General features: G+C 40.8%; 1 protein-coding gene across 6 annotated transcripts in view; it reads right to left on the bottom strand.

Moving 5' to 3' along the window:
* The window catches only part of agap1.L (ArfGAP with GTPase domain, ankyrin repeat and PH domain 1 L homeolog), a 257,570-nt gene that overhangs the window by 87,471 nt on the left and 143,529 nt on the right, over positions 1-26,570 (bottom strand). For 3 of the 6 annotated variants that reach the window (XM_041575579.1, XM_018234255.2, XM_018234252.2), the window contains exons 3-7: positions 23,404-23,491; positions 22,830-22,841; positions 16,432-16,517; positions 15,851-15,992; positions 14,287-14,421 (exon numbers count right to left, since the gene is read on the bottom strand). In XM_041575579.1, coding sequence (XP_041431513.1) covers positions 14,287-14,421; positions 15,851-15,992; positions 16,432-16,517; positions 22,830-22,841; positions 23,404-23,491 — 463 coding nt within the window. 6 annotated transcript variants of the gene reach the window in all.

The following is a 26,570-nucleotide window of genomic DNA, read 5'->3' on the forward strand; positions in this document are numbered from 1 at the left end:
CATTTTCAGGGACTCTGAAGTAATTAGACAAACTAACATAATCAAAACGATAATTTTCATGTTAAAAATCCTTTATATTCAACGATTCCATGAAGTCTGGAACCCATGGACATTAGCAAATGCCGGGTTTCCTCCCTAGTGATGCTTTGCTGCAGCTGTCTTCAGTTGCTGCCTGTTGGTTTTTCTGTCTTCGGTTTGGTCTCTGCCAGGAGAAATGCATATTCAGTTGGATTGAGGTCAGGTGAGTGGCTTGGCTTTTGTGCCTTCAAAAGCTTTAGGATTGTTTTCGTAGTATGATCAGAATTCACCCTGCTGCTTCTGTCAGCAGTCATATCAAACACTAGTACCAACCAGTTCCATTCGCAGCTACCTGACAACTCCTTGGACCTCATATTGGGAGCTCACAGCAATAGCTTCAAAATGCAAATTCCACACTTTGAATCAACTTCACCAAGTAGATGCACTAAGACTGGCAGCCACCCCCCCCCAGCGATGCAGCCGATACTTCCATTAACAGACAATCGGATCTGTTCATTAGTGGCCAATATGCCCTTCATGTCTGTGGCCAGCTGGTCCAATTATTTGGTGATCAGGTCTCCCCATAATAATGTTCAGATAGCAAGGTAAACAAGAGAATGAAAGGTTACAGCTTATACCTTTCTAGGTTCTCAGAGTAATGTTTTGCAGTAGGTTGTAGGTTTTACAGTACAGTACCTTACAATAAGCACAAAGGTACAATGTTCTAATAAGTGAAATTGGAAATAATAAGTAGCAAATACATTTGCATTGCATTCTCATAACATATAGCAAAGCCAGACTGAGATGCAATGCAACACAGGAATACTGACAGTATACAGCTGTATTATAAAGTTTCCTTATTAAAGCTACCTTTGTTCCTGTGCAGTATCTTATGCTAAAATTCACTTCAAGCATCTTAAATTATCTGAGTATCAAGCCACAGTATGTGCCAGGGAGTGGTTGATTCTAAGGGAACAGGAAGCATCTGAAGTCACATAATGGTAAAAGGAAAAGGACCAAGGAAACACAGAGACTGATGCAAAAGCAGAATCAGCACTCTCTGTTGATTGTGACATTGTGATTCATTTCACATAAAGTGCCATTTTATCTAACGTTTCAGTCCAACACGGAGACCTTTTTAAAGGATATAGTGCATTGTAAGTTAACAACTTAAATACCCTCCCCACATGTGAATTATTTTAGTTTTTACACTTACAATGCACTATATCCTTGAAAAATGTCTCCATGTGGGACCAAAATGTTGGGTAAAATGCCACTTTATGAACTAAATCACAATTATCACAAGCAACGGGGAGTGCTGATCCTGCTTTTGCATATATGACAAACAATTGATCGTGCACCTCTTGCTTTGCTTAATTGAGAGTGCGGGTACTGTGGGACATATATATATATATATATATATAGATAGATATATATAGATATAAACAAACATGGGAAATGGGGCTATTCTGTGTGCATGATAAGTAGTGCAGACAGGCATAAAATAGACAAAAGATGGAATATGTAACTAGCATACTTTTTGCATCTTTAGATGTGGAACCTGATAGGGAAGATGCAATATGTGATTTACTGCCCCGAGGATAGTGCAATACGCAACATGTACACGTATGGGATTGGCTATCTGGAAACCAGTTATCCAGAAAGTCCAGAATTACAGAAAGACCATCTCCCATAGTCTCCATTTTATCCAAATTTGTAAAAATGATTTCCTTTTGTGTGTGTATATTGCACATCTGTACTATGTATATGACCTGTAGGCAGGGGATGTAGAGAAGCCAAATGGCTGTACATCAGACTAAGCTAGTTCCTGTGCACAGTATATTCTGTGCTTATAGGTTAACGCTATAGTTTGACTATAAAATGCTCTTTGCCCAGAGAACCCGAGAATGCAACGGAAAATGCCATTTTGCTTGCAGCTTTCTCCAAATGACAGCTAAATGCCAAGCTGGCCATGTACTGTGAAAAATATAGAATGTGTTGGTTTTTAATAAAAAGCAATGATAGCCTGGATGAGGTATAAATTCTGTTTTACAGAGATACACAAGATTTTTACAAAAAAACCCAAAAAAAACCAAAATGGAATGAAGTGGGACTGCACCTTTAATGGTGACATTAAATCTGTAGAGTTTTCGGAAGGCGATATTCCACCCCTAAGCACCACTCGGCCAACGCCATGAATCCTACAGTAGCCATAAAACATCCCCCCTCCCAAAACCTGACACTCTCTCCTGGCCTCCCTCCCTCTCTCGCAACATTAAAACAAATTTATCTTCATTTATGTCGCAATTACCTCTCCGGGTTGTTAATTTGCTGGAAATGGAGCTATTCTTTAATTGCTCCTATTAATGGGGGTATTTAAATGCGCAAGTAATAAGCTGTTACCTTCAGAATGGTACAAAGTCACCCACAGCATCTCGAAGAACACAATTCTCTCTGTGCTGTACCCCGCCCCTCTCAAATTAGGAGGTGGGTAACCCTCACAACGGATTTGGTGTAGCCCCTGTGTTCTGGAGAGCCTGATGTCCTCCAAATCTCTTCTGCACTTAACTCTTTGTAGATGAATGTTAAAAAACAAGATAATGGGGTGGGGTGAAGCTGTGGGACTGAGTTAACTCTTTGCTAATGAGCAGGAATTAAAATAATAGGGTAAATATTGTGGGGCCCACCACATTTCTGGATTTTCCATTACTGGCTGTGTCTACCACTTGATTTGGAAAGTGAAACTGTATAGGCTCTGGAGCCATGCAGTACATATAATATTCGATCCGTCTTTTGATACAGTTTTAATAGCATATCTGCACCTAAGGCTCCCCCTCTGCCCCTGCCCACACACAGTTAATTTGCAATAAGATTATATAAATAATGTAAGCTGCCGTTTCACTGAGCAATTCTGCTGTTAAACGTCTGTTTCAGGAGAAGAGATATCCCAGCCATGAAGATCTCAGTACTGTAAGATTTATAAGGGAAGATGAAAGACTCCCTACCCTCTTTTTAACACAGACAGTATCATTACAGTGGGCAACGCATTCTGCATAAGAAAGGCCACTCAGGCACAGACACAAATACACATCCAGCCACGGAGAAAAAAAATTTATTAGCCCATAAAGAAACATTTAGCTACACCGAGATATGTCTATAAGCCAGGAAAAAGCTGGGCTGTAGAAGTATGTAGGGCTGTAGAAGTATATAGGGCTGCAGAAGTATATATGACTGCAGAAGTATATATGACTGCAGAAGTATATAGGGCTGTAGAAGTATATAGGGCTGTAGAAGTAAATAGGGCTGTAGAACCTCAGCCTCCATCAGACTGGAAGGGAAGCTGTAGTTTAACAACAGTTAATGCTGCAAGTGGGTATTTAGCTCTAGCAACTACCAAATCTAGAGATAACCCCTTGCAGTATCACTCATCCATATACAACATGGGTCTTAAAGGAGCTGGAATTTGCAGACACACATTCAAAATATTGCTTTTTGCGGCCCTTGAAGAATTCTATAATGTTTTTTGTAACCTCCAAGTTACGACTCACTTTCAATGAATGAGAAAGTGACATCTCTTTTAGTATATTGATGGCATTGTGAACTATGTATTGATGTATTAGGGATAGGCAACCAGCAGCCCTCCAGGTATCTAACAACAGCCCTCAAAGAAGAGCTCTCCAGTTAGGGTTCTAACAAGATCTGGATGTGGCCCTTCAACAATATTTAATGACCCAGTTCAGTCTGCTCAAATGCTCAGACTTCTTTGCATGACAATTTAATATACAGTAAATTGTCCCTCTTATATGCAGAATTACCAATAATGGCACACACAACATTTGACAAGGCAGATCTGCTTCCATGTTCCTTGTCATGCGCAGAATCAGCCCATTTTCAAACAGGGAGGATTGTGGGATGAAAATGCACAGTTTTACATTTACTCGCCAACATTCCTACCTTTGCAGACACATACAGGGACTAAAAGTGAAATATTCTGGTGCTATAACACAAAGCAAGATATATTACATTTGGCACTGTAGCCAGTATATTATGCTATTGCACCTATAGCAGCACTGAATGAACACACCCTGTGTAGCTGCTACTTCCATGCAAAGCTTGCTACTTTCAGTCATAGGCATGTAGCCTCAGCATGGTCCTGGGTCACAAGTTTGCCTCACTACTTTGTGTGCAGAGTCAGACGGAAACCCTCTCATTCACCACACATTTAGAATATTTATGGGTTTCAGATGAGGCCAGATCTGGTGTTAACATCTAGTTTTGAAGCTTCATTTTGCAGCTCTCTCACCCTTGTACAGCTCAAAGCTCATCCAGACAGACAGAGAATGCTCGGGGGGTACATTAATATACCTCAAAGGTTACAAGACATGGCCCGCTGGCTCCTGCCTACTTATTTCATGGATTATTACCAACCTTGGCAACTAAGCATTTTCTCTGCTGCAGGGCACTAGCACCACCATCTGTATTCCACTAGAACTGCAGCACACTACCAAAGAATCATTTATATATAAGATAGTGAATGCTAATAGTATTCATGGTATTTAAAACACACACAGTAATGTTTATCATAATTACACTGAGTTTAGGCAATCCTGCTTTTCCTGGGAATTATATACAGTTTTGCTAACCTTGTGTCCTGAAGAACTCTTTGGAATAATACACAGTCTAGATAATCCTGTGCCATATAGAATTTCAATCACTGGGAATAATATACAGTCTAGCTAATCCTGTGCCCTACAGAATTCTACTCAATGGGAAAAATATTCAATCTAGCTAATCTTAGGTATGTGCTTTATAGCATTCTACTCACTGGGAATAATATATAATGTAGCTAATCCTGGTCCTGTGTCCTGCAGGATTGTACTCAGTAGGAACACAGTCTAGGTAGTCCTAGGCCTGTGCCCTGTAGAATTCTACTTGCTGGGAATAATACACAGTCTAGCTAATCCTGGGCCTGTCGCTTACAGAACTCTACTACTCCCTGGTAATGATACATAGTTTAGCTCAGTGCTGTCCAACTTCTGTGGTATCGAGGCCGTCATGGAGGACGGCTGATAATGAAAGCCAGTGTTGACCACTCCCTGTTTTTAAAACCACACCCACTATAAACCACACCCATGTTACCACAAGACCATGTCCACATTAATTGTGGTAGCACACCAAAAGACCAAATGATTGGTGCTCACTGCAGGGACATCATTTATCACTCATATGTTAAAAAAGTTAAGTCATATTAAAGGAACAGTTCAGTATAAAAATAAAAACAGATAGGCTGTGCAAAATAAAAAAAATGTTTCTAATATAGTTAGTTAGGCAAAAATGTAATTTTGTTAGATATCCGCTCACTCCAGCCTTTATACATTACATTTGTGGCTAACTAAATATATTAGAAAAATGTTTTATTTTGCACAGCCTATCTATTTACCCAGTTTTTTTTTTTTATAATGAACTGTTCCTTTAATATAACTTAACTTTTTTCACATATGAGTGATAAATGTTATCCCTGCAGTGAGCAGCAATCATTTGGTCTTTTGGTTCTTATTTTTACATTGAACTGTTCCTTTAAGACTTACTCATAAATCAATATGCCTCCTCCCCTGTGGATAACACAGCAACCCCACAGCACATGATTAAACACTTTAGGGTCCCCTAAAAATAATTTTCAAATGCTAACAAACCCCCCAGAACAAATACCAGATTTATGTTCAACGGGCATAGCAGGGCACACACAAGCAGAGTAGGGCACACAGGCCCGGATTTGCGGCAAGGCCGCATAGGCCCGGGCCTAGGGCGGCAAAAAATAGGGGCAGCATGCCGCCCAGCCGCATTATGGGGACGTTCAACTACACCAGCTGCGCTGGCGGTTTTTCACCGGCGCGCTGGGAAGGCGGACGCTAGGACCGCGCGGCCGTCTGGTCGGACCGCACGGCCTAGGGGCGGCCGGACAATAAATCCGGCGCTGAGGGCACACACAGGGAGCATAGGGAAGGCAGAGTATGGCACACCTAAGGAGAATAGGGCAGACAGAGTATGGCACACACAGGGAGCATAGGGAAGGCAGAACAGAGCAGGAGACAGTTTCCACTGATCAGGACCAGTCTAATATGTACTACATACAGTGACACAGTGCTGGTACCCCATTAGCATTTTGAATAAAGTGTGAACAGGTGAACAATGTGGGCAGTTTCAGTCTGGGTCACAGGTGTGAACAATACAGGGATTACATCCTGAATGAGGTTTAAACAATGCAGGGGCCAGTTAATCTCTGTAGTGATACCTTTTAAAATTTACACATGGTAAGCAGACACAGCAGGCATACTCTCATGTAGGGAGCCACACAAGGGGGTCCACCAGTTGGACAGCCCTGGACTAGCTAATCCTGAGCCTGTGCCATACAGAATTTTAAAGAATTCCACTCACTAGGAACATACAATGTAGCCAATTCTTCATACTGGGAATAATATACAATGTAGCTAATTCATACTGGAAATAATATACAATGTAGTTAATCCTGAGACAGTGTCCTGTAGAATTCTACTCACTGGGAATAATATACAATGTAGCTAATCCTGAGACAGTGTCCTGTATAATTCTATATACTGGGAATAATATACTCACATGCTCAATGGGCTGATCTTAGGGGTTGTCAACCAAATGAGGTTTGTCTGTAATAGGAGTTAATACTACAGGGCTGAATTTTAAATTCTGATGCTAATTGCCACTGGTTTCTGTGTTGCCATGTAGTAATTATCTGTATTAATTACTAATCAGCCCTATATTGTGACATTTATATTCTATGTGTAATGTATATTTTCAGTCCCTAAATTCAGTGTCAGCAGCACAGACAGCAGAAAAGTAGATGGGGAGCTACTGGGGCATATTTGGAGGCACAGATCTTCCCTGCTAAAGGGCTGTGGTTGCCTTGGGCTGGTATAGAAGGCCAAAACATAATTCACAACATTTCTAGCCTACTTCTTTAGGTAAGCTTTAGTTCTCCTTTAAAGGTGTGTTGTGTGGCATATAGTAGCTGTTTCTTGACAATTTGGGTCTTGGCTGACTCCAGGCTGGCTTGGGACACCCTAAGAGTCCACAGGGTATCTGGGTTGGGAGTGTGAGCTGACTCTGCATGGGTCATGGTATGGTTTTATTGACTGCCTCAGTGGCATTATGTCTTGCCCCTGAAATTGTGCTAATTAGGGAGCCATGTTTTGTGCATTTGCACCATTCCCAGACCCATGTTCCCTCTAGCTCATATTAGCAAGTGAATGGTAGGCGTTGTATTCCACATTTTGAGTTTTAAAGTCAGAAAATCCTTTTGCTTACTGTTCTCTCTAACAATTTGCAGGGTTTGTAGGCAAAGCAGACCATCCTGTGTATGGTGGTAGGCTGGTGTAAGCATGTACTGAACAACCGAAGTACTCACTGCACATTGCATGGCCTTTTAATTCTACTCCATAAATGCACCAATAAGTTACTAAAGCAAGGTAAACTGCAGATCGCCAACTCATTTAAAGGGGAACTATCGCAAAAATGAAAATTTAATATAAGCTTCATCGTACTGAAATAATAAGTCTAAATACAATCAATTAAATATTCTGCATTGTTTGTGAAATAATCAAGTTTATGTTCACTATTCTCAACGTCTGTTTCTCTTCATTCTGTCTTCAAGCAGGAGTTGGGTGTCAGATATTCATTGACAGCTAAACTGGCCATAGATGTAAAGATTTTTAAAAGATCTTTTCGTTATTGTGAGACCATTATTATCTCGAAACAATCGTTTAAATGTCAATTTGTCCATCAACTAAAAATACCTTTTTAAGCTATATTGCCAGGAAAACGGAGGGTAGCTGCCTGCCTGCAAACATAGTTAGATTGCACTGGGACCGATAAAATTTTTTAACCTGCCTGATCGTTCAATTCCCACTAACTTCACGATAATTTGATGGATTGGTCGGATTTCACTAAAATCGGTCATCACCAAAGAAAAATCTTTGCGTCTATGGGGACCATTAGATCCATTATATCTTATAGGGAGGCTCCTTTTGCCTAGAAGATGTATTAGAGATCACTCTATTAAAATCACCAAACATCATGTCTCTCTACATGCAGTATTTGTGCAAAAGGGAGTTATTTTGTTAGATCTTGTTTGTACTGGAATCAGTTATTTGAGTGAGCGCTTCTACATCTGCTAGGAAAGGAAGCCTCCTATAAGATGTAATGGATCTAACTGTCAAAACTGTCAATGACACCCAACTGCTGTATGAAGACAGAATGAAGAGAAACAGATGCTGAGAGATAGATAGTGAAGATAAACTTGATTATTTAATTGATTGTATTTTTTTATTTCGGTATGATGAAGCTTATATTAAATTTTGATTTTCGTGATAGTTTCCCTTTAAATATAAATATGCAAAGGAAGAAAATGAACAAGAGCCTCTTGCAGAAAAATTAAAATGTAGACAATTGACCGTAAAAGTAACCACTATAATATGAGTATGATGGGATTATACTACTCTCCTCTCTCTCTTTACCATCTTAATAGAGGTGGTAGTTATAAAAGTGAGACTATAAATATATGTATGTATGTATATACAAAAGATTCTTCTTCTAACTTTATACACCCACTCCTACTCACTCCCCCTCCTTTTTCTTCTTCTGTACCACCTCCCTTAAGAAAAAGTCATAAATAAAGATTTGTTAAAAGAAAATAAACAAGTGGTTCCCTCATCGTTTACTTTTATTAAAAAGTCTGCCTTACCCATGTGTCTTTGTAGTATAAAGTGCAGGCTGTGATTTCAAGATCGGGGTTCACAGTTCAACATTGGAAATGTCATCATCTACATCAGAGCAGTTTGCATAGAGTGGCCCTACTATTCACTATACTGCATTTGTTATATAAAGTAGGAGTTGGCACATAGTATTCTGTGGATGTTCTGTATAGGATTCCCCTGCAGCTGCTGTCAAATTATAAATGCCATCACCTCCATTAAGGGATAACTGCAGCTGTACTTTGGCATAATTTAAAGTAGCATACTGCTATTATTTCTGCATTTAAAGCACATTAGTGCCATCTAGTGGATATTAGAAAAATGCAGTTAAAACATCAGCAACAATAACAGTGAACTACTGTATATATTTTGTATATAGAGAATTAAACACTCGCCACAACCTTATGCCTCTTAGGGTGGTCAGTAAATGAGGACAGTACAATAGGAGTAGAGAGTACCCTACTGTACTATAAGCCACTGGATGCTTTTTAGTTATTATGATCCTCGGTGGGTTTAAGCCAAAAATCCAACTTTCTCAGGGTTTTCGGGCAAAAACTTTGTACGATTTGGGTTTTCGCTTGATTTTTTTAACGATCCAATAAAATTAAGTTAATTTATTGATAAATGAGGCAAAACTGGGCATGGGATGAATTTTTTTATTGGAACAATGAGATAAATTCAGATTTTAGTAAATAACCCAGGTTAGTCAGAGACTCTTTATCAGATTCCCCACTAGTACTATGCAGACACACATCAGAACTGTACTGAGAATGCCTCCACTAGGTGGAAATCATAGCCATGAGTATACTCTGACCAGTTGAATGAACAAGGACTACATGAGAACTTAAGGAGTATGATATAAATGCCATACACTGGGTGATCCATTATGGTAGTGCTGCCCATCTTCTGTGGTACTGAAGGCCGGATTTTTTCTGGCCTAAATGGTGGAGGGCCGCAAATGGAAGCCAGTGTTGACCACACCCTGTTTTTAAACCACACACACTTTAAACCACACCCATGTTACCACAAAGCCATGTCCACATTAATGTTGGTAACACACCAAAAACCATATGGTTGGTGCTCAAGGCAGGAATATCACTCATCACTCATACTGTATGTGAAGTCATATTATGACATACCCTTAAATCCATATGCCTCATACTCCCCTGTGGATAACACAGCATCCCCAAGCACATGATTAAACACCTTAGGGGCCCCTAACAATAATTTTCAAATGCTAACAAACTCCCAGAACATTAGTTCAGAACAGGCTTATGTTCCACAGGCAGAGCAGGGCACACACAGGCAGAGTATGGCACACAAAGGGGGCATAGGGCAGACAGAGCATGGCACACCCAGGGAGCATGGGGCAGGCAGAGTATGGCACACACAGGGAGCATAGGGAAGGCACCGTATGGCACATACTGGGGGCATGGGGCAGACAGAGTATGGCACACACAGAGAGCATAGGGCAGGCAGAGTAAGACACACACAGGAGACATAGTACAGAGTATGGCACACCCAGGGAGCATGGGGAAGAACAGAGCAGGGGACAGAAAAACCTATCAGGACTACTTCAGTCTGGGTCTCAGGTGTGAACTGTACAGGGCTTTACGGTGTGAACAATAGAGGCGTCACAAGTGTGAACAATGCAGGGGGGATTATATGTGTGAACAATACAGGGGATCAGAGTCAGAATTTGAGGTTTAAACAATGCAGGGGCCAGTTAATCTCTGTAGTGATACCTTTTAAATCTTAAATATGGTAAACAGACACAGCAGGCAGACTTTCATGCGGGGGGGGGGCACACAAGGGGGCCGCCAGTTGGACAGCCCTGCATTATGGTATCCAAGCGATCAGCTTGTGCTCTCTCCCCAATCAAGCAAAACCAGTAGGTGAATGGCCATCTTTAGGCAATGGGCAATTTTCCAGCCAGGAGATATGGTAGCTCTCTTGGAATAACGATACATGGCTCCACATTTGCCCCCATTGATCTTTAGCTATCCAAAGTTGGTTTGCCTTCACCCTGTGCTATGCGGCCTTGTACAAGATCAGTAGCTCTTGGTTTTACTGATTGAGGTCAGAGGCTTAGAGATCAAGCAAAAGATCCTGCAGAAAAGAAAGTGAGATTATATCTGTTTAATGTAACCGTGCCCACATAAATAAATCATCAAGTACTGGCCTTACATGTCCTAACCTTTACTCATCTGCATTTCACATCAAACAAAAGAAAGGTTGCTATAAAAAAACCCAATCACTACTAATTAGCTCTGATGATTCTATGTGGCTGCACATCCAAACTACTCAACTGCCTCTGTCCTCTTTATATTTCTCTGCTTAAAATGTTTTTCTTTCAACAGTCTCCTGGCACAGCTGTCTCTCTGCCTCTTTAAGGGCTATTCCACACGGGGAGATAGCCACGCGTTTGCGGTCGCGGCGACAAAGCGCCGCGCCAGTCGCCGCGACCGGCGCAGGCGACAGTTTTGTATGGGCGCCTATGTAAAAACGCCTGTGCTAACCACACGAGGCGATGCGCTTTTCAACAGTCGCCTGAAAATGCCTCGCCAGGCTTTTTCAGGCGACTGTTGAAAAGCGCATCGCCTCGTGTGGTTAGCACAGGCGTTTTTACATAGGCGCCCATACAAAACTGTCGCCTGCGCCGGTCGCGGCGCCACCGCAAACGCGTGGCTATCTCCCCGTGTGGACTAGCCCTTAGAGTTCCTTCTGCCAATGATATCACACTCGTGTAGCTTTCTCCCTTAACACCCAAAACCGAGCTTTAGGAGAGGAATGTTGGGGGGGAGATAACTGTAGGTGAGGTATGTTGGGGAGAGAACTGAAGGGGAGGAATGTTGGGGGGGAGAGTTGTAGATGAGGTATGTTGGGGAGAGAATTGAAGGGGAGGAATGTTGGGGGGAGCTGTAGGTAAGGTATGTTGGGGAGAGAACTGAAGAGGAGGAATGTTGGGGGGGAGGTATGTTGCAAAAAGAGTTGAAGGGGAGCAATGTTGGGGGTAATGTTCCCCATTACTCCTCTATAGCGCTCTCTCTAAACTATTCCTCCTCTACAGCTCTCTCTTCAAAATACCTCCCCAACAGCTGTCTTTTCAACATTCCACAGTGTTCCCTATTACCCCCCAAAAACTCTTATCCCTCCAAACTAAAAACAAAATGAAAGCTCTCACGGGATCTGCACTGTGTAGAGTCTTTTGGTAGAACCAATTAGTTACTTCATATGTTAGTGTGCTGGAAACAAGCAATCTAGGGTAGCGATGTACAAAAGGCAGCCCCAGCCTTGTGCTAGCAGACTCAGACAGAGGCTATGCCTGCACCAACCTTATAATATAAGCCAGCCCCCACACACAACCATCCCCCTAGCCTCATAGGTCCAGTCCAGACTGTACTTGAATTGCCAGGGCCTATTTGAATTATACAGAGACCCACCAGAACACAGCTCCGAATAAGGAAAGGTGAAAAATTATTACTAATGGCAATGTTTGTTATTTGAAATGTTATAAGACATAGTAAAATCCCACACTAAAAAAACGAGGGAGCTGTAGAATAAATACTAAGGCTTCCTCCCAAGGACAAAAATAATAAGTGTCTCAGTATAGACCTATAATTAATTTTTAAGTGATAGTAATGCACACTTGCACTGAGGTTATCATACATGCACGTATTATAAAGAAAACAACCCTCTGCTTTCATAGCTTGTATAAAATCAGTAATGGCTCAGATATCAGCCTCTGTATTCTCTGTAGCATTAACATTCCACTAGGAATCAGTAAAATGCACAGCCTAGTGCCAGAGTGGGGAGGTGTGGCAAATCTGAACACCAAACATTGTCTATGCCAGTTTTAGTACAGCTCACCCTACAACAGTGGATGCCCCTGTTAATATTTTTATTGCCAGCAGAGGGAGCTCCTAACTTAAAAACTGTAGATCAGTTGATGAAGACAAGATTATATAGACCATAAAGCTGGCCATACACGGGCCGATAAAAGCTGCCGACAGACCAAGTCGGCAGCTTATTGGCCCGTGTATGGGGGCCCCCGACGGGCTTCCCCGATCGAGATCTGGCCGAAAGTCGGCCAGATCTCGATCGGATGGGGTTAAAAATCCCGTCGGATCGCGGCCGCATCTGTTCGTTGATGCGGTCCCGCGATCCGACCGCCCGTTTGGCGAACGCTAGGATCCGATCGTTGGGCCCTAGGGCCCACGATCGGATCAGCCCGATATTGCCCACCTCAAGGTGGGCATATCGGAGGGAGATCCGCTCGTTTGGCGACATCGCCAAACGAGCGGATCTATCCGTGTATGGCCACCTTAACTCAGCAGCAGATAATAAAATTGCAGCACCTTTCTTCCTACTGCAAATGCAAGACAAAATGGGTACATATTTACTGGGCTGCTCAGTCACCATGTCTGTAATCCAAGAGAGAAAGCAGGCGATAACTAAATAATGTATTGATTGGGCGCCGGTTATACAAGCTGTTTGGAGTCATTAACGTCAGAGAGATAAATATCCTACAAATCAGAAAGCAGAACATTCAGCCCAAACAATGCACTTATATAATGAATTCACTGAATTAAAGGAAAACTATACCCCTCAAACAATGTAGGTCTCTACAAAAAGATATAGCATAAAACAGGTCATATGTAAAACCCTGGTTCATGTAAATAAACCATTTTTATAATAATATACTTTTTTAGTAGTATGTGCCATTTGGTAATCCTTAATAGAAAATTGCCATTAAAAAAATAAAGGCAGCCCCCTGGGATAGTATAATTCTAGGTGCAAACAAACATACCAACAAATCATACATGTTAGGTCACATGAGCCAATTAACAGACAGAGTTGTGTCTTTTGCTTCCACTATTCTTCCTGTTACACTTAGAGCTGCAGTATTTCTGTTCAGGTGATCTCTGAGGCAGCACACAGACCATCACGAAATGGTGGTTCAAGGCAAGTGGTGTAAAAGGACAGTATTTACTTAAACATATATACTAGTTTGGTGAAATCCTTTAATATGCCACTTAATTTGATATAAACTATTGCTTAAATATTTATTTTGGGGGGTAAAGGTAAGCAAATAGCTGTACAGGGCATTATTGCAAATCATTTATGTGCAATTCCCAATTTAAGGCCTACCAGCAATGTGCATGTTACTTACATATAGAGATTAGCAGTACATCTGCCACTTTTAAGAGTCTGGCCACACGGGCAGATTCGAGGAGATCAGTCGCCAGGCGACAAATCTCCTCTTCTTTGCGGCGACTAATCTCCCCGATCTGCCATCCCCTTTCTTCCGCCGGCTAAAATGTAAATCGCCTGGGGGCAGGCACACAGAGCTAATCTCCCAGAATCTGCCCGTGTGGCCAGACCCTAAGTTAAAGGGATATGATACAGTGCTAAACCTTGAGAGTCAAGTGCAATCTGCACCTTCCCAAATAAAATGCCCTGCTCAGTGGTGTCCTTCACTTACCGTCCTGGAAAACACGCTCCACATTTAGCCCGTAGGTGGCGCAGGTCTCATAATAAGTGCATCGCTTGAGGTCGTTGGAAAGCTTTCGTGCCCGGCTGTCATCAATTACACGAGGGTTACTGCCGCTGATAGCATCTGTGAACATTTGGAATATAGGAACGTTACATATAATTGCACTGTGCAAAAAAAAAATATGACGAATTCGCTGGCAACTGCTCTCCCTGTGTCTGCTCTGCACCCAGAGTCACTGCATCGTTGTGGGTGCAGTGGATTTATAAGCCAAAACGTGTGAGTACGCATTTTTGCACCAAAATTTGCTCTGTGTGTTTGCATGCCAACACAGTGTATTGGGTGCAGATGTAAATGGAGGGAATGTTTCTTAGTCTGTGCTTGTAGACTGGTCAACTAACAGCGAAAATACATTAATTAAAAAATATGTACGCCAGAGTAACACTGGAATTTACCCCAAATTTTTTTCTTCAATAGCTTAGCAAAGTTAATAAATTGTGTATGCATTGTATGCAATTTGGCTAACTACATAGGATTTTATGCAAGTTTACTCATTTTTTTTATTGCTTTGTGCCCAGTGGAGTAACTAGATATTACTGGGCCCCACAGCAGATTATTTGTCAGGCCCCCAGGTTGACCAATATTTATTTAAATTGTATATGAATTAGGACATCACGGGGCCCCTATACCACCTGCAGCCGCAGGGTCTGCTTAATCTATAGTTATGCCCATGTTTGTGCCCAATATTTTACACACCTTGGCTTCACAGCACCATACCCCTTTACTGAATTTTTCCTTTTAACGTGATAAGTGGGCCTGTAAAAAGCAAAGCAGTGGATTTCTGTGACATTTTTCTTAAAAAATGCTGTTACTATAGTTGACCCCTTGTAGCTAATAGCTAATGGGTTGCTATGGGTTAATACGCAAGAGTAAAGTTATAGCAGTTTTGTGATTCTCCCGCCACCAGATAGGATGGCTGGTATGGGGAGTATTTTACACAACAAGGCTGATGTTGTTATAACAATGTTTGCAAGAGACCATTTCTGAGCATGAGCCTACAGCATATTTACAAATGGATAGATTCATGGCTTGTGAAATGCCATTGTGGTTTACTTTTATGTGTGCAAGAGAACAAGACAGGGCAGGGGTTAAATGTTGGCATAATTCATGCAGATTCAGTTTAATCACTTTTAGATGGATCATCATTTGGCAGAGCCAATAAAATTGCCAAATGCAGGGAAATTTGACATCAATAAACACTCAATAAACTATCATAGCTCTTTCAAGCAGGCATTCTAAGTCTGTATTCAAATCTGTGCTATACACAAATGTCTGGCTAATTGGTTCATCTAATTTTTTGTAAACCTTTTGATTTAAATTTATATATTATATATATCATATATAATAAAAAGCGATAATTGTGCTGTGTGTTAGTAGGCTGCTGTTTGGCAGTGGCCAGCAGGTGGTGCTGTGCTCCCACTAACTACTAATCCCTGTTACTAGCAGCAGAGCAAATGACTGTGAGGCTGTTGTTGAGGGAGTCAGTTTCTCTCACCTTGAGTGCCCACCAGCACCATGGGGATCTCACTGGTGTTGCGGTAGTTGGCAAGGCGGCTGTAGTAGTGATAGACTGTCTGAAAGCTGATCTCATCTTCCAGGCTGAAGACAAAGATGACCGCATCCACCCACATGGCAAACTGGAAAGTGGTACAAGGAAGAGTTAGTGTGAAACAGATGGAGAAGGGGGAAAGGAGAGACAGAGCAAGCAGGGGAACAAGGCTCAGAGAAGAGGATCAAAGAAAACACCTTTTCTACTCTCCCATAAAAAAGACAGGAATGAAAAGAAGGACAGGGTGGTATGGGAAGCAGAATGATGCCAGGACATTGGCAGGGAGATATCAGGGACAGTGGCAGGCAAGTAAGAAAAGATGAAGCTAGCTGGGAGAAAGAGCAGGGCCAAGGAAAGGGTAATAGAAACCAGGAAGAACAATAATACAGGAAGGGAAGAGAGAGAGAGATTGTGAATAGAGAAAAAGAATTGTATTGTGATAGCAGGTAAATGTGTGTAAGAGAGAGAAAAACATCATTACAAATGATAAGTAGCAATAGAGTCAGGTGTTGTTAGAGACTCCTTACTTGTGCTTCAGGGGGTCCCCCTTCATCCCTGATCAGAAGAAGATAGCTCTGTCCATCTACTACAATTTCCTTCTTGAACCTCCCACCTGCCACAAAAGTGAGACAGTCAGTCAGGGCCAGAGGGTGAAAGGGGGTGTAACAGGGAAAGGCAGGGTGGATGGAGGTCTAGGGACTCAGCAGACATTACTTGTGGAGAACAGCAAGAGAACAACTTAGCTATAATAATACTATATTGGCAAGGTAAATGTATGGGCAGGATGTGCTATTATGGAAAAAGAAGCAGAGTCTGGGCATTTGCCTTTAAATCACTGCTAAAATGAACAGGATTTTCACAGCATGTTGGATCAGTGGCCTTCAAATTTATTGTTAGTGTTAATTACACATCTTTCTATTCAGACCCACTTAAGCCAATCTCTTATTCAAATCAATGCATGGTTGCTAGGGGAATTAGGACCCTACAAACCGAATTGCTGAAACTGCAAGCTGAATAAAAGGCTAAATAACTCAAAAAACACAAATAATAGAAAATAAAAACAAATTGAAAATTGTCTCAGAGTATAATAGAAAATAAAAACAAATTGAAGTTAATGCAAAGGGCATACAACCCCTGAAGATCTAACAGGGAGACAAAGCAGCCATGGGATGGCTTTAGCTTCATCGTACTTAGATTGGGCTGAAGAAGGAACGCCCAACCTGTATTTGAGCAGTGCCACATAACCATGCTCATATGCCTTAGAGCTGTTGAACAAGGCAATGTTGTTTCAGGCATCCATTATGTCCATAAAACAATGTAACTAATGTGTCACTAAGCCTAGTGCACTCAGGGGAGGTCCCCTCACTGGCATGTCAATAATATAAAAATATAATATAACCAAATGTTCTTCCACAAGCAGTGTCTGTGTTGGTCACAGTTGGGGAGGGGATAGGGCTGTGCCAAGGACCACCAAACAGGGCAATGCTGCATAATAATGTCTCCTCCCCATAATGAGACATTTTTGGCCATAGATATTTTACCATAAACTGTGGAGCACAACCAAGACCTCCTTCCACAAGAAACAGCAGTGCCCCTTGGTGGGTCAGTGGCACGGGGGGGGGGGGGTTACAAAGAATGAAAGGAATGAACCAGCACAGAACAATGGTAGACTTGATGAATAGGGTACACACATACAGCAAATCAACCCACCCAGAGACCCCAAAACGATAGCATATCAGCTAGAAGCATAGCTCAGGTGTTAGATGAGAGATACTGTACAGACCTCTCTGTAAATTAGGTGGCTATTTTGATCCAAGCCCCATCACACCCCTCTAGTTTATAGTTGAGGGAAAAACTATGAGATGGAGAAATGCAATTCCCAAGCACAAATTGCCTGCAGCAATATGGGTAGTAGTTAAAGGGTTTTGCAGGGACTTTGTACAGAATCTTCATTTGATAAATACCAACCTACTCATATTGTAGAACAGTATATAGTGCAACCTATGCAGATGTTATTGTGTGTATGGGTACAACTGCCACATGTATATAACCATGAACGGCTCACAGGCACACCTGTCCCTGCTATTAAACCATATATAAAAACTGGGAGGTAGTTGTGTTACATTTATACAATATTCAGTGTAATTTAGCAATATTAAACCTTTCTGTAATATTTGAGCCAATGGGACTAACTAATCATATGGGACATTTGCATCAGTGTAGTTCATTTACAGCGACCAAATATTAAGTTGGAAGTAGGCTGATCAAATCTAATTGTGGACTAGTTGCTATGGGTTACAGCCAAGTGGCACCTTTGTAAGTAAAACATGGGCAGTGTATATCGGGGGCTGAGGACTTTATGAGGACGAGGCAAAGCTCTGCTCACCTGCTTCTACCAATTACAATGAACAATCTATGTCTTAGGGCAGGACTGCAAGTCACCCTGCAGCATCCCACCACTGCCCCTGGTTTACTACTTGTAACCCACCTTAAAAGGGAAGGGTTCTCTATGTGTGATTTGATTTAAATTATAATAGATGTGTGTGTGTGTGGCTGCTTCCTCTGATAAGGACTTCAATTTAACAGCATCCCTAAAATTCAGATTATGATGAAAAGTAATAAACAGCTTGTTTGCACTTTAAAGGGTAACTATAAAGAAAATGAAAATGTAATATAAGCTTCATTACACTGAACTAAGAAGCTTTCTAAATAGAATAAATTAAACATTCTGTACCGTTTCTGAAATAATCAAGTTTATCTTCACTATCCCTCTGTCAGCATCTGTTTCTCTTCATTCTCTCTTCATGCAGGAGTTGGGTGTCGGATATTAATAGACAGTTAGATCCAATATATCTTAGGGGGGGGGCTCCTTTTGTATAGAAGATGTATTAGAGCTAACTCTATTATAATCACCAGAAATCCTGTCATTCTACATTCAGAATTTGTTCAAAAGGCAGTTATTTTGTTTGTACTGGAATCAGTTATTTGAGTGAGCTCTAATTCATCAGCTAGGAACGGAAGCCCCCCTATAAAATATATTGGATCTAACTGTTAATGAATATCTGACACCCAACTGCTGCATGAAGAGAAAATAAAGAGAAATATTCTGAGAGAGGAATAGTGAACATAAACTTGATTATTTCAGAAACAGTGCAGCATTTTTAATTGATTGTATATAATGTTTGATGAAGCTTATATTAAAATTTATATTAAGTTTCCATTTTCATGATAGTTCCCCTTTAAAATGGCAGAAAGGTTTTGCCTTTGCCAACTGGTTGGTATAATGTCCCTTTAGGTGGGGTATGCAGACATGGCTGCCTGTCAGCACAGAACATGGCTTTGTAGCTGTGGAAGATGCCATATGGCCTGTATAGCAAAAACAAACAAACTGTGAAGTATTTAGATCAGCAGAAGCACTGGAATGTATAAATACCAGTTCATCAACTTTAGCACTGTGTAGGTCTTGCACTTAATCACCAATGCCAATTTTCACATGCTAACTACCTAGATCTAGATACTATTTTTGTAATCTAGTTGCTGTAGATAAATTATTTAACTATAAAACAACCTTGCTTTTAATAACTATACTATTTTAGGGAGTATTCCTGTATATGGTTTATCTGTAACATGATGAGAGTGGGGAACTCATTTCTTCACTCTTCTTTCCTTACTGTTTTTTTGTGTGACTTTTTCTTGCTTTTCTTCCTTAATCACCACATTAAAGGGGTGGTTCACCTTTAAAGAAGAAGCCGGAAGAGGATCGCTCCGTGGTGCTCACTGGTATAATCCCAGGCCGGGGCAGTTTCCTGCTGATAGGAGCACCGGCTCTGGGGTTTCAGGTAAGTCAATACAATCACTTGGGGGTGCCTAACATTTGGCACCCCCAAGTGCACCAAGCCTTTCCTTCTCCTTTATGTTAACTTTTAGTATGTTATAGAATGGCCTAATTCTAAGCAACTTTTCAATTGGCCTTTATTATTTATTTTTATTCATAGTTTTTTAATTATTTGCCTTCTTCTGTCTTTCCAGCTTTCAAATGGGGGTCACTAAAAAAACAAATGCTCTGTAAGGTTAAACATTTATTGTTATTGCTACTTTTTATTACTGATCGTTCTATTCAGGCCCTCTCGGTTGCTAGGGTAATTTGGACCCTAGCAAGTAGATTGCTGAACATGCAAACTGGAGAGCTGCTTAAAAAAAGCTAAATAACTCAATAACTACAAATAATAAAAAATGAAAACCAATTGCAAATTGTCTCAGAATATCACTCTCTACATCCTACTAAAAGTTAACTCAAAGGTAAACAACCCCTTTATTCCAAAATGTAAGATTAGCCATAATGTGTTACTTATTAATGTAATTGATGTAATCTGAATACTTCATATATACTTTCCTATTTGAAAAATAAAAACTTTGAGTAAAAAAAAAGAAAAATTTAAATCTATGTTTCTGTATAAATGCTAAAGAACTAGCATTAGCTTTATCTAGATCCAAAAAATCCCTGAAATCCCTCTGTGGGCTGTCCCATGGGCAGCCTTGGCCTACTGACTGACACGCAGAATAAAAGTATGCACTTATGTACGTCAGCCATTAAAATGAGCAACTGGCAGTGCGTGCTGCCTATAAAGAGTTCAACAGAGCAATACTAATAAAAATTAAATGACACATTTTAATGCCAGGAGTCCTTCCTCAAGGAATAGTGCTATGCTTTGTTCCAAGTTCATCCCCTTTATACGTGGAACATATAAGAGTTGTATGAATATATTCATGGGCTTTTTTGCCCACCACTTTCTGCAGATTACAGCCCAGCACCCAGCCATGGTCATATTCTCATTGTCATAATAAAGCAAAGCATCAGCCAATGAGAATAGTAAATGTAGTTTTGTAATTGTCAATGCCATATTCAACCACAAAAGTCCATGGTCCTTTCTACATTATGTGCAAAGAGTGCATGGAATTCTGGGGCCCAAAATTCCCTCACTGGTCACCAAACAAAAGTCACAGTTCATGTGGAACCATATATTGGGGCTCCTGTCCTGATATGAACAATGCTACTACAAAAACTATTCCCTGTCCAATGATATGCTTGCTTTCTCTGTCAACACTAGATTCCAAATGCACTTCCCTCCAGTCATTCTAAACTACAACTCCCAGCATCAGGAGCAGAGCCAGGCGCCATGGCTAATCTAGTGAATGGAGAGACAGAAATATAAGACATGTTTAAATGTCACATGGAGGAGTAGATGTCTAGAAATTAAAGTTATAATTATGGAGGAAATGAAAGCCCTTGAAGAATGAAGAACCACGGTTGTGAAGTTGTCATTAAAACTCCTTTAGCTCCAGAAAGATCTTCCCAAGAAGACTCACTTCATTATATAGACCACAACCTACACAGCCAGCGATACAAGCCCATGCCATGACATATCAAGCAGTGCTCAGTCTGTGTACCTCCAAGGTCTCAGTTGTTCTTTTACAGTAGGAATATGATCATCAGGATAACCATTCTGGAAAATTAAAGCTCCCCTATACACCTATGCAAGCATATTCTAAAACATAAATAATGGTCAATTGTTTGAAAACAAACATAAAATTTGGTTTACTAGACCTGGGAGGAACTTTGAAGCTATTAGCACATCACCCTGATCTTTACATATGTTCATATAAACATAAAATGAAGCAGTGAGCCTGGTATCAATAACTGCATGATCTTTAAGAGCAATGTGGCACTGGGTTTTAGAGCAGCCCTGTATTAGGAGGATAGCTGTCTGTACATATATACATCACATTCTTTATTTTATAGGGAGAAGCAGGTAAGTGTTTTCATATTAAGTGAATGTTAATTTGTATTTTTACTATCAAGATGGATTTGACAATATCCCCGCAAATTTTTACTAAATTAGGATTTGACCGGGATCTTAATTATAGCCAAACTGGGGGCCCCAAAAAAAGATTTTAAAAATAAAAATAGCTAGAAAATTAATATTTTATATAGTAAACTGACTTTAATACAGGCCTTCAAAGTTGAGAGTTGTCCACAGGAGCTCACCATTGTGGCCCTTACAAGGCCATCTTTTTAGAGTCAATGACACTGTACATGCTGAAAGTGCTCAGGGCAGCTGTTGAGAAGCTAAGCTTAGGGGGTTGTAAGAAATCATCAAGCAGACAATAGTTTGTCATAGAAACCGATAGTACAGAGCTGATTTCATGTTTCTGTGCTGCCATGTAATGTGCATCTGAATTAACTAATCAGCCTTGTAACTTGCATATACAGTATATAAGGTCCCTAAGCCCTGCCCAGGTAACTAACAGCAGCCCAGAACATGTGCTGTAACTCATCAGGAAAGGAGATGTGGTACCTTGGACTAATAAAGAATAATCTGTATTATTCTAAATCAACTTCTTTGTTAAGCATTAGTTCTCCTTTTATGTCATGTGACTTTAAAGTTCAGTAACCTGTGTGGATCCACTTGTTTGGTGAACTCGTGAAATGAGTGGAGGTTAAGGCATTTAGCCGCATCCAAAAATTATGGACTTAGCCCATCTCATTGAATTTCACATAGCAGCAGCTTGCTTTTTAACTTCAAGCGAACGTCTCCAAAAATAACATGGCAAGTCAAATAGGCAACTGGGTACATTACAATGCACTTTACTAGGCCCCCAATAAGCTTCTTATTTCCCCAACAAAGCATGACATAAGCCCACCTACTAATACCCCATGGAGACTTTAAAACGTTAAGACAAATGATGCTTCTACGTGACACAAATTCTACAGGGACATGGTAGGTGTGGGATGAGAGTAACTCAAACTAGGAGATGCAAAGGTAACAGGGAGAGAGATGGAGGAACACAGAAGATGGAGTTAACTCTACGTCAGATATCTCAGCCGCCTCTCTGTTTCCTCAGCCCGCAGTGAGTGTATATTTACCTGCATCCATATCTGTAAAGAACCAATGGGACAGGCAGTGAGGGAGAGAAGGAGCTCAGACAGTCACATACTGGCCAAGGATACGCACAATATAAACACAGAGAGGCCGGTGGCCCTGGATACACAGCAAACATCAAAGGAAGAGCAGATCGACTCAGGAAATTAGCAGAGAACCAGAAAAAAAGAGGTCTGTTATATTGGGGGAACATGGCAATATAAATAAGAAACTACTAGGCTCCACTAACTGACAGGTCCCCACTGTTGCCTAGAGAGTAGGGGAATGGAAGAATACAAAAGGTAACAGTAGCAGATATAATTCCCAATATAACAGTAACTGCTAATGGAAATGGGTTCCTTCTCCTTACATCCTTATCTAGTGGTCATCCTACTTCTACAGGTTAATTGCTTTGCACCAGCACTGTGAAGCAGCGACCAGGGACCACCTACTGCTACAAGGCAACAGGTACTTCAATGATCAGTATTTACAGGGTGTCCTGGCCCCCAAAGCCATACTCCTGTTTCTACAGTGTCCTTCTGTCACACAGTAGGGAAGTGCTGCAGCACATGGACTTACCTTCAGGGGACTCCTCTTGCACATAAGTACCAGTTAGGTACCGATGCACTAGAGCCGATTTTCCACTGGCCAGGTTTCCCACAATGCCCTGCAGAAGATAAAGAAGACTCACACATTAACATTAGTATTTATAAAATCCCAACACTGTACATTAAATGGCTATACACATGTAACAGATTTCATACAAATAATGACTGATGACACGGGTAAAGAGGCCCTTCTCATTACAGTTTGCAATCACTGGCTAAAGAGATGTTGAATCCACTTGAAAGGAACCATGTGAAATCTTACATTTTTACTAGTAATAGTCTGCTTGTTTAACCCTTTCTATGTCAGATGGTTTATTGTTTGACAACAATGCAGAGCAGGATAGGTCAAAATAAACCCTAACACTGCAAATATATGGTGCTGGCACACTGGTACTTTTGTGCCATCGTTGTAATTTGTAAATTGTTTAATTTAACTAACCAAACTAAAACGTTTACTCTGTGCTACTACCTTAATGATCATTTGTTTAGATAAAGGTACTTATGGGCACTAAAAACTAATGAGCCCCTTGATCCATGCGCACTAATCAAAAAACAAAAATAAACAAATCACTTCCTTTCAAATACGTTTACATGAAGTAGATCTGCATTGTACAGGTGAACTACAATAACAGAACACAGGCAGGTCCCTGAAGACACCATGCACTCAATTCAGCCTTAAAAAGGGCCCACAATAATGCATATGAATGGAGTATTGCTCTCTCGGAAAGATAACATAAGGAATAGTGTACCCCTAATGTAAAATATAAGGATAACTCACAAGGAGTTCCATAACTATATAGAATCTGAGTGATTTTATCAAAGCCATAAAACTCCAAGGTAATTTCTAATATCCTAATTTTGCATTCATTTTTAATAATACAAACCTTTCAGTCATGTGACAGAAATTACATCACTGAGCACTGTTATAACTGATGACATCACTAAGCTTCGTTTATAAAGATTTAAATTACAGGATATTTATGGCTTCTGTGTATTATATAGTGACTAAAGTATCCCCTGTTGTAAAATATACGGATTATATAAATCACCGAGGAGATCTATAACCATATAAATGCAGAAGGTTGAAGGCCGAGTGCTTTTATAAAAGTCATGGATTTCCAATGAATTCATATTTTACAACAGGGGATACTTTATTTATTATAATACACAAGTTTAAGTGAGTCATGTGACAAATTACATCACTGAGCATCGATTATAGGTGATTATATAGTGAAGTACCTCCTCTTGAAAAATTTAAGGATATTATAAGTTACCAAGGAGTTCCATGACCTTATAAAAATACGAGGCCAAATGTCATACAGGTCACTTCTAATATCCTATTTTGCAACAGGAGGTACTTTATTTATTATAATACACAAGTTTCAGTGAGTAGTGTGACAGAAATGACATCACTAAGCTCCGATTATAACTGATGACATCACTATGCACCGTTTATAAGGACAATTTACAGGATATTCATGGCTCTTGTGTATTATATCCATTGCCGGGCCAACGCGGGCAGGTGCCCTAGGCAGCCTGGCCCGGCAAAGCGCCCAATACGCGAGAGCGCATGCGCGGAAAAACACAAGTGCGCATGCGCGGAGAAATACGAGTGTGCATGCGCACTTTCGTTTTTCACGCATGTGCACTAGTATTTTTCCGCGCATGTGCACTCGTGTATTGGGCGCTTTGCAAAACAAACACGCACGTCGGCCAGAGCAGGGACCGGACTAGGAGATAGCAGAGGCAGAGAAGGTGCGTGCCTGGCGCCCCTCCAGCTTTGCGCCCTAAGCACGTGCCTACTCTGCCTACCCCTAGTTCCGGCCCTGATTATATCCATATAAATGGTGCTTAGTGATGCAATTTAAGGATATTTATGGTTCCTGTGTATTATAAGGGCATCATTTCTGAATTGCTGCACTGCTCACAAAAGAACTGTGTTAGGGAAGAACCCAAAACTCTTCTCTGTTTTCACATTAAATACATCACAAACTACTCTGGACAAGACGAAAGTGAATCTGTGTACATATAAACACAACAGCCCTGCAGCTCTCATACACCACCATCTCTACACATACGGAAAGCTTATGTTTTATTAAGAAAATGTACCACGTGGCCCAAAACATAAACAAAATGTTTGCAGTGGGCTACATACTTTCCAGTCAGAAGGCCGTGGTCCGGTAGAAAATGGCAAGTAGGACACCAACTTAATTTTTTTTTTGTTGCGGTTGCCATAGATTTAACCCTTCCATGGCACTTATGAAAGCACAATGCAGAAGGCCAGTCCAACAGGAATTGAGAGAATATGTATTAATCCTAGGGTTCTGATCCTACTCTAGTAGTGCAGCATCTGAGTGGAGGTAGGAGCGTGCGTTGAATAAGCAACTGCCGCAGGCTCAGAGAAACAAAAGGCTTACAGGAGGCATTATACAAACCATCCTAGGCTGGCCTCTTTAGTGGGCCTGAGGGGCCCAAACTCACTAAAGGCAAGAGGGCTACAGTAGCTGGGAGCACACACACAAGCTTCTGTACCATGGGATTTCAGGAACTTTCACTCAAGTGAATGTGATCTGGACCGAGAAGTGCCACATGCCAGAGCCTAAAGGTTTTGCATTTTGTGCAGCTGCAATTCTCTGGAACAGACAAAAATAACACTGTCCAAAGTAGAACTTCTGGACCAAAACATTGTGTGTGTCTCCATAGCTCAGTTTTTATTCTATACGATTAAAAGTGCAGACAGACTGTTTGGCCAGAACATCCTCCAAATATCACATCACAAGACAAAACCCATCTCCACTAAGACTTTTTTAAAATGTATATGCTTAAGAACATTTCTTAGAGGGGTTGTTCACCTTTGAGTTAACTTTTAGTATGATGTAGAGAGTGATATTCTGAGACAATTTACAATTGGTTTTCATTTTTTATTATTATGTGTTTTTTGAGTTATTTAGCTTTTTATTCAGCAGCTCCCCATTTGCAATTTCTAGGGTCCAAATAACCCTAGCAACCATGCACTGATTTGAATAAGAGAATGGAATATAAATAGGAGAGGTCCTGAATAGAAAGAGGAGTAATGAAAAGTAGCAATAACAATACATTTGTCACCTTATGGTGGCCATAGACGCAAAGGTCCAGCTG

This window comes from Xenopus laevis, chromosome 9_10L (genome assembly GCF_017654675.1).
Source record: "Xenopus laevis strain J_2021 chromosome 9_10L, Xenopus_laevis_v10.1, whole genome shotgun sequence".
Lineage (NCBI taxonomy): Eukaryota > Metazoa > Chordata > Amphibia > Anura > Pipidae > Xenopus > Xenopus laevis.